Source organism: Barbus barbus (genome assembly GCF_936440315.1).
Source record: "Barbus barbus genome assembly, chromosome: 30".
NCBI classification, from domain to species: domain Eukaryota; kingdom Metazoa; phylum Chordata; class Actinopteri; order Cypriniformes; family Cyprinidae; genus Barbus; species Barbus barbus.
In genome coordinates this window covers 25,926,747-25,936,703 of record NC_136758.1, presented here as the reverse complement: position 1 = coordinate 25,936,703, position 9,957 = coordinate 25,926,747, and the positions used below count along the sequence as shown (strand labels likewise).

General features: G+C 36.0%; 1 protein-coding gene across 1 annotated transcript; it reads right to left on the bottom strand.

Annotated features, from left to right (window-relative positions):
- Positions 1-2,105: 2,105 nt before the first annotated feature.
- Positions 2,106-5,939, bottom strand: stx11a (syntaxin 11a). Its single transcript, XM_079385597.1, has 2 exons — positions 5,820-5,939; positions 2,106-4,958 (listed from the first exon to the last, which is right to left on the bottom strand). Exon 2 carries the CDS (start codon positions 4,951-4,953, stop codon positions 4,072-4,074), a length of 882 nt encoding a protein of 293 aa, XP_079241723.1. The 5' UTR covers positions 4,954-4,958; positions 5,820-5,939; the 3' UTR covers positions 2,106-4,071.
- Between the last annotated feature and the right edge of the window lie 4,018 nt (positions 5,940-9,957).

Genomic DNA, 9,957 nt, shown 5'->3' with positions numbered 1-9,957 from the left:
TGATTTGAGATGTTCTGAAGAACAATTTACCACCTGTACAAACAATCACATGATCAATGTCAAAAATATCTTGGATTATTTGCCTTGAAATACAAGCAGACTTAATATCTGGAGAATATACAAGGAACACATGAATTAAGAAAACTATTTGAACTTTAAAGCACTTTTATAGTGAGATAATGGAGCACATACACAAAGAGAAAAAACACCTAAATTTTATTCAGAGGCCCAATATGCAATTTGGTACTGCTGGTGATGAAATTCTGATAGCTTGTAATGTAAATCAATGAGATCTTTAACAGTATAGCAGTCAACTTACCTAAAATGCATATACATATTGGTTGTAATATCGGTTGGCAAAATATAATGCAGTGCAATACAATGATCAATGAGCTGAACAAATAAACATTCCTCCAAAGCCTGATAAAAAATATTTGATACTCATATTTTAACAATTTTTCAAATGACACAAGGCATGAAGAGATTGTAACCAACGTTTAGATGATATTAGAGGCCTTTTGAAATTTCTGAGTCAAATGTATACAGTATGATATATGATACAGTATGATACAGATTTAGGATTCTCATGTGATTAAACTCTTCCCTTGGAATCTCCTAATCTTTAAATCTAATAGATTAATAGTTTGGGGGTAAATGTGGTATGACGAATTAGCTCTTAAGTACCTGATAAATCAGCAATACATTAAGGTGATTAATAAATTGATAGGAACTTAAAGGGTTTAACTCTAATATAACTGTTCTGCAGGAGAACTGAGTCATATTCCTGCTCAATATCATGTTATCACCAGTGTATTCACTATTTTATTTCATTTGCAGTGTAATTTCTGTTATACATGTGTTTCTTTCCGCTATAGAAAACCCCTAAATAAGAATGAAAAACATGTGACTCCAAATACTGCCATCACAAGATGCTTGTTAGGTATGTTTTGAAGCATGGCTGCTGGTTTGAGCTGGTTCTTAGCTGGTGTGCTGGTCCTGAGCAACTAGCTCCTCCTCAGGAACATCTTAAACCAGCTCATGGCCAACACATGACCATCTTAAACCAGCTCATGACCAGCTAAGAACCATCTTAAACCAGCTCATGACCAGCTAAGAGCCAGCTTAAACCAGCACATGACCAGCTTAACCAGCTCATGACCAGCACATGACCATCTTAAACCAGCTCATGGCCAGCTAAGAACCAGCTTAAACCAGCTCATGACCAGCTAAGAACCATCTTAAACCAGCTCATGGCCAACACATGACCAGCTTAAACCAGCTCATGACCAGCTAAGAGCCAGCTTAAACCAGCAGATGACCAGCTTAACCAGCTCATGACCAGCACATGGCCATCTTAAACCAGCTCATGACCAGCTAAGAACCAGCTTAAACCAGCTCATGGCCAACACATGACCAGCTTAAACCAGCTCATGACCAGCTAAGAGCCAGCTTAAACCAGCACATGACCATTTTAAACCAGCTCATGACCAGCTAAGAACCAGCTTAAACCAGCACATGACCAGCTCATGACCAGCTAAGAACCAGCTTAAACCAGCTCAGACCAGCAGCCATGCTTCAAAACCTATCTGACCTTATGCTGTTTTTTTCAACAGGGTTGTGGAGTGGATGGACGAAGTCTTGTTCTGTGACCAGGGTGGCTGAGTGGTTAAGGTGTTGGACTTAAGATCCAATGGACAAATGTCCTCAAACCCCACTCCTGGTAGATGTGCAAGTGTAAAAGACACTACATAGTAAAACATTTTAATCTATGGCAGTGAATTGGGAGGTGAATCACAGTTAAAAGATATGTGATTGGCTGTTCATTACTGATGTCAGGCTTTCAAGTGCACGAGCATCAATAACTCGGGATCAAAGCCTGAGTTGACAGAGAAAGTTGATGGTCAGATTGTATTAGCTTTGTCAACTCAAAACTAATCCTGTTTGCTCAGCCACTATCATGGTACAGGCCTCAGGAAGCAATCCCGAAACAAACCAGCAACCAGACAAACTAAAATAAGAACATTATAATAACAATTATAATACCCCAAATTAATTGTTCCCTGCTTTTTGCTATAATTTTGCTAAATAATTACAAATTTCAATATCACACTCCAAATGTGTTTTATTATGAAAAGCAATTAGGACATGTTTGTTTACACACCAACAGTTAGGTAATTACCATATCTTATACCAAATAGCATTTATTCAGTTGCTTATAATGTGTGGTCCAGTTATTTGACCTTCATATAACACACGTGCGTTTTGAGACCCCCACAAAAAAAATACAATGCTGACATCTAGTGGTGTACCATGGCAACACATTTCCACTGTTAAAAATCACCCAAAAACACCCAGAATTGAATTTCTGTGACTCCAAACACACATCTCTAGATCTGAGGAAAAAAAAAAACTCAACAACAGGTCATTAGCATTTTTATTAAAACCAGGATGGCAGAGCGGTTAAGGTGTTTCTAATGGACCATTGTTCTCGTGGGTTCGAATCCCACTCCTGGTAGAACATTTGAGCATAATGTGGATTTCATGCAGAATATACTGTTAACATTGGGGAAAATGTTTTAGCTGTGTAACCAGCAGAGAAACAAGTGACTAAATAGCCTAGTAAATCAATAACACACTTAGTTAATAAATTGACAGCTTCTTAAACAGTGAAAGCCCAGCTGACTTTTCTGCTAGAAATTTGTCAACCAAAACCAAATGCATATAACACATTTTTCACACGCATATGCATTATTACATTTTAATTTTAGGTTTCTTGCACTGTTTAAACTTCCTAATGGTGCTCTAAATTCTTTTTCAGAAATACCAAAAAGCCTCAAGACACGAATGTAAAACTTTTGACCCCAAATACACCACTACAAACAAATCAGACACACATCATAACTACCTAGTTTGAAGGGTATTTTAATTTTAAAGAAGGTTGCTCTTTGTGTAGATGTGGTTATTAAAAACAAAGAACCAGCCAAATCTAATGCCACAACTTGAGGTCAGTTTATATAATTCCTCAATTTGAGGCCAAGCAAGCCCCATAGTGACCAGGATGGCTGAGTGGTTAAGGCGTTGGACTTAAGACAAATGTCCCCACTTCCTGACATTTAAACTGTATTCAATATATGCCATCTTCCACTTTACAAGAAACTGTAGATAAGCATCCAATAGAAAAACAAATTACTAAGCAGTCTAGTAAAGCAAGGTTATGCTTAGTTAAATGCATCGAAAGGTTTCCTAAATGATTTAGGCCCATGTGGGGAAGCCACAAAATAAACAGGTTGGCCGAATGGTTAAGAAGTTGGACTTAAGATCCAATGGCCCTTGTGGGTTTGAACCCCACTCCTGGTAAACTTGTGAGATTTAAGTGCAATATCTTGTTGACTTGAAACCTTTGCATGTGAATGTGGTTCTCGCAGAAGATAGATAATTGGTTCTGGTGAAAATGCAACAATGTAAAGAAAGTTCTCAGTATTTGTTCAAATGTTTAAGATTGCAGGATTTTGTATTCAAACCACCAAACAATTTTACACAATATATTTTGCAAGTCATATTGCAGAAGTAACTTTCAAACCCGGGAAACCTACACTGATGCAATACTAAGCATTGCATAAATTTCCTACAAGGAACAGTCCAGCACAATATGGTGATCGAACAAACATAAATGCATTAAAAGATTAAAAATATTTATTAAATTAATGCAACAAACCATACATACACAAAAGTACCTTAAAATAAAGCAGTACATTCATCAGTAAAAGATTTTCGTATAATATTTGCTTGTGCACTGTACATGGGTGTAAAACACTTTTTTTCTGGTGGTTTCCCTTTTAATATCTTCTACACATCAAGTGAATGTCCTGTGACTCTCACACAAGTGAGACTGCAGTATCACTTTAGCTCATATGCATTGCAGCTCCTGTGGTTTACAAGAAAACACAAAGTTCATCAAGCGCAGGCACTGGGCATCAGTTGGTCTCTTCAGAGCGAATCACATGGTTAACACTAGCTTGCAAGTCTTATATGCTATGGCTTATGCGAAATGGTAAGGCGGTAACACCGAGATCATTTATTGCAACATGGAAAACAGCAGCATAAGAGCTGTCGACAAGGGTTTTTCTTCTTGTATTTGACAGCCTTCTTTATCTGAGTAGTGGCTTTGGCCACAAAGTCTTGGGTGGCGTACACATTGGCCTCAATGTTGTCCACCATGGGCCCTTGTTCCTCCACCAACAAGGCCAGCTGGAAAAACAGCTCACGGATGTCTCTGATGCGACTCTCCAACTCCAAAAGCTCCTTATGGCGATTCTCGATCTCAGTGAGCGCTGAGCGAGCGGTTCGCCCATCTGTAAGCAAGTTGTCGGAGAAGACATTCCACTTGCCCGTCTCGATCATTTCTTCGATTTGATCTCCAGTCACTTCTTTACCCATGATCTCCGCTTGCCTTTGGATGCGAGTCTTGCAGTTGTCCCTCTGTGCCATTTCAGCGCTGTTGTACTCATTCATGGCCTCGTGAAAAGAACCTGTTATTGAGACGAACTGGCCGCGTATCATGCGCACCAAAGCCGAATGGGCTCCGTTTTTCTCCTCCAACTCTTTACAAAGTGCATCCATCTTCTGTATCCGAGCATACAGGTTCTCCCCTTTGGTTTTGATGTTGCGTGCGATCGTGTTGGAGTCGCGTTTGATGCTGCTAATGCGTCTGACAGAGGTGAGAAAGCGTGTGTTCTGCTTTCCCAGCCTCTTCACTTCTATCCGGAGTTGGGCGATTTCTTTCTGGATGGATTGGGCTTCTCTGAAAGCATCCTCCATGATGTCCTCGCCCTCAAACACCACCGCATGCTGTTCAAATTCACCACTGTCCACATCTTCTCCGATATCTACTTGGTCTTCCTCTTTGTGGTCTTTGGGGGCAACACCTCCCAGTTCAACCAGCCTGTCTCTCATCTTTCCTGGAAAATAAAGATCAAACCAGATGGAAATTCAGTTTGTTCGACTTTATGACCTACATGACATGCTTTTAGATCTTTATTGCATCATATGCAGACACATTCAATCAATATACAGTCAGACACACTGTTCCATTGATGGTTTCAGTACAGTGGCAACCATTCCCCATGAAGCTAAACTAAATAGAAGACCAGAAGTATTTGTCATTTACCACAAAGATGCTGCACATTTCCCACCCGATATGGTCACCATACAGAAAATAAAAAGGGTGGGGACTTCCCTTTAGTCCTCTGTTGAACACCATGAGGCAATAAGAGCAAATACGTGACTTAAGTGCTTAAATCTAAAATTCTTAAAGCCATTATTGTCTCATTATGAACATACAAATTACAAGTAGGCCTACTAGCTACACACGGGAACAACACAACAGTCTTTTCTAAGACCATCTTTCCCGGATGTAAAGTCAACACTGATATATTATTACACTGGTGCACAATGTACATATTAAACTTATAGTGTGTGCAAGTGCTGCCACAGAAATAACACATTTTGATATCGTGAACAATAATAGTTCAGTTTCTCAATTAGGTAAAAAAGTAACTGAGCATCTTCGTTTTAACTTCCTCAAAAATAAAGCAAGCTAGATCACACAAAATCAAACACAGTTCAATATAAGTTATATAAAACAGAAGAACAATGCTTAAACCGACTCAGCAATCATGCTGAAAGATCAAACTCCTTGTTTAATTTAGAGTAACTTAGCCTAAATATTTGATTTGACGTCCAACAAAACAGCTTCGCGACAAACTTTTCTGTAAATTGAATTCAAATAAGTTAAAATGATACATAAACTGTCTCAATACCTTATTTCATGTCCCCTCGTTCAATTGAAAGGCTATAAACGCGAGCTTTTATCGTGTCCTAACGCGCATCTTCTCCTCATGGCACATCGTTGCAGGAAATAACGCTGCAGTCGAATGACTGACTGACTGGCTTTGACTGCTGGGAGTTTCCGACAAGTCAAAACACCAAAGTTTACTTAAGTTTAAAATAAAGAGTTATCTTATAAACATTTACTATAGCAATAGTACTATACAGTTTTACAGCGGAAAAATATATTTACAGTGGTTAAACTTGTCAGTGTTATTTAAAGTACAGATGACTTTTAACAAACATTAATAATGGTTGAATTTATAGACTTTATGTAAAATATAAGACTTCTGGGTATTTTTATGTTCATATATGTATGTTAATGTGGTGCAGTGGTAGATGTCATTTGCTTGACTGGTGTTTTATGCTTTCTTTTGAGTTCTTTGGCATTTTCAAAACCCTAAAATGCCACATTTCCTCCAAATATGATCATAACGTGGATGTTTAAAATCCCTTCCCATCATTTTTCTTTGAAATTTTCAGCTTACAGCTTGCAGTTTTCGACTTCGTGGCTGATTCTGGCCCAAAATCAATCACTTCTATTTTTACCAAGGCAGTTGAAAAAAAATAATCAATTTATAATTGTGGCATTGCTAGAAACTAACTTGTCAATACTTATAAAAAAAAATAGTGGCTATGTTGTGTGGCTGTGCTTATACTGCAGCATCAGACCAACAATCCTGTAGATAAAATCTTGTCTTTTACCCTTGACTGACAACCTATAGGACAAACAGTTGAATTTCATTAATGCACTCATTAATTCTGAATATTTTGACAGTTTCTCTGGTAACAAGATACCCAAACCAAAGGTAAGTGGGTATAGGCCTATTGATCTATGGTACTTTAAACAATTGACCTTTTAGAGCAGATCTGTAGGGCTGATTAAATCATAACATAGTCATATTCTGTTTAGATTACAAGGAATTTTAAAGTCAAACATTTCCAAAGTAAATTCTTTTCAGTGAACTGTTAGCAATTTTTAATATCAGCAAATATACTGTATATGTTTGGTGGAATTAAAAGGTGTTGAGGCTCATAAATCGTAAGGTGTTCTAACTCTATTGACTGGTTTATATTTGTTATAAAAACTACTTGTAGAACAAATAGCAAACCAGACAGTAATCATGTGAGTCCAAAGCAGAAGTGAAACTGCAAATTGTCTGCACAACACGATAACCGAACTAAGCAACACAATTCAATGGTGTGTGCATATGCAGGATAAAATATTTTACAGAAGATGATTTTATAATCAGATGTTTGTAAACTTATGAAATGCAAAGGGAATTGGTCATTTGGTTCATGCACACACCACATGATGGCAGTAGAGCTTGAATAATGATTCTCAGAGATTTGTTTGAGCAATTCTTCACTGAAGTTTTAGCTCTTTGCTCTGCTGACTATATATTTGATGAGCTCTTGTTTGAGCATTGGTGCTTCTTTCTGTTTCCTTTGCTTTTTAAAATCTAGGTTAACCAGAAGAGTCTGGGTTTCCTCTTTATACCATGGTTCCTTCTTTACTCTCAGGGTCTCAGGGATTTTTTTTCTTTCTGCTGAAACTTAGTGCTTGCATCATGGCCAAAACAACTGATGGAAAAATATCTAAAACAATCCTGTATACAGGCTAATTATACAGTGTATTGTCTCCACCGTATAAGCCAAGCCACAAGTATGCTTGTGGTCCAATCACTGTGTTCGTTATTTATTTGTTTGTTTATTTAGTAGTAATTTAAATGTTGCCAGTAGCCTATTTTATGCTTTCATTTTTTCTTTTTAATTTTAGTCTATTTTACACTGCATTGAAATTACAACATCGCATTGTAGGCAAAATTTAAAAGGCCCAACCGATTCCAAACCAGAACATTCACAAAAACTAATTAGCATTTATTATTATAGCCACAAGTTTAATGCATAAACCTACGTGACTATAACAACCCGGGATTATCAGAGATGAATAAACATTTTTTTATTAACATTAAACATTTCATTTAATATTTATATATTATTATTAGGTTATATTAACTTGTTAGGGCTATATTTTTATATTTATTTCATATATAATATTTTGTTATTTCCCCTTTCAATTCGTGTATTGCTTTACCTAATTAACGTTCTGTATAATTATGCTATTTGCAACCATATATTTTGCAAATACTGCCAGTACTTTATGAACTTTCCATATTATTTTTCCATTAGGGCCTGTACTACAGAAACGTTTTAGATGCTAAACGTTACAGAAATTAACTTTGGAAATCTTAAATGAAGAATTAAGATAGGATGCTACACAGTACAAAGATTCCAGTACAAGTACTTGTAATTAGAGTAATTTACATTTTAAAATACTCGTAATCAGAGTTACTTTTTTTATTGATTACATGCTTACATATTATTCCCACAATAGCAATAAATTATTCACCAATCTCTAATTCCTCATTTTTATCTTTTAAATTTTCCTTTCTAAAATAGTCTCCCGCTTATATACACTCAGAAAGTCCAGTTTTGTGGACATTCACACATAGACTAGTCATTAGTCAGGTGGCGACACAACATTTGACCAATGGATTTACAAAGTGCATTTCAGGCTTAAGAAGCGTTTCAATATTGCATCAACTACTGATGAACACATTCATTTTTATTTGAATTATCACTCAGTAGGTTATTTAACCGTGTTATTATGTATTACTGAAAGGCTTTTGTCTTTCAAACTCATTAAAATGCACAAATTCTTGTTATTTCTTATTTGCAGACATTCTCAAACTTTTTTTCATGTGAACCTCTTTCACCTAATATATTATGGTCAATCAGCAATTCTGTAAAAGACCGTATCTCCCTTTGCACTGAACTTTGAGCATCGTAACTTCGCAGATGTTGTTTATGCTCAAACAGCAACATTACACACTAACTAAAGTTTTTAAAAAAGTGAAATCATAATCAATGACCCCTTTAAGTACCCCTGAGATTTTAAAATAAATATTTTAATTATTAAGCATCACATTTGCATGTTCATGGTTCTCTAACATTGGTTAATGGTCATATGGTGTGCAGGTAAACATAAAATATTTCTTCTTGTTTTAGTAAGTTAATTATTTTGATTGTTATTTTTAAATGATTTATTTACGTTTTACGTTTTTATGATTTAATTACATGTTTGCCTTTCATTAAACTCACTAATATTGATTATATGCAACAGTGAGAAATCACATGAAACTACTACTGACAATAATTAAAACATGCAAAGAAACACTGTAATTCAAATATAATTACTTCTAGTGCAGTCAGATGACAGTGATCAGAATATTTACTCCATGCACAGAGATATTGTTGTTCAATGTCTGATTGAGGTTCTTTTCTAACCAGATTTCTAAGGATGCATTCTGTTTTTGACCTATGCACAAGAACCGCTGATTGATCTGACATGATTAAACAAAATCATATTAAAATTCGGACTTTTAGCAATTTAAGTCCTCAAGTATTTAGCCCCTCTAAAGCATCAAGCTTCTTTCAAGATAAACAAATAGAATTAAAAAAAAAAAAAAAAAGTTCCTCTCATTTGTCCTGGAAGGTTTTCTTGTTGTGTACTATAGCCATGATCCACAAAGATCTAACTTTTGTTGTCTTATATCTGAAAGGTACCGGATGGCCTTCCAGTAGTAACCTAACAACACTGCAGGAATGTCCGTTTATGCCAAAAAACAAAACAAAACCAAAAAAAAACACCACAGAAATGGTTAATCTCCCAAAATAATTTTTTAAAATAAGTAAAAATATTGTCATATTTGTAAAACACACTTGCTTTTTTTTTTTTGCACTGGTATAAAGAGTCTTGAAGCTGTTGGTGCATTTTCAAAAATGTTTGCATAATTTGAATTTATGGAAATGTTCTTGTTTTATGAAGTCACCAGTTTTGTACACTGTATGTATGACATTAAACTGCTTAGTTTAAGACATAGCTCTTGTTTGAAAGTGCTTTCACTGTGTGCTCAATGTGGTTTATACATCTAATTGAATGACATCCTTTGCGCCTGAAGTTCTACCTGCAGTCTCTGCTATATGAGAAAGAGTGCTTGTGTTCGG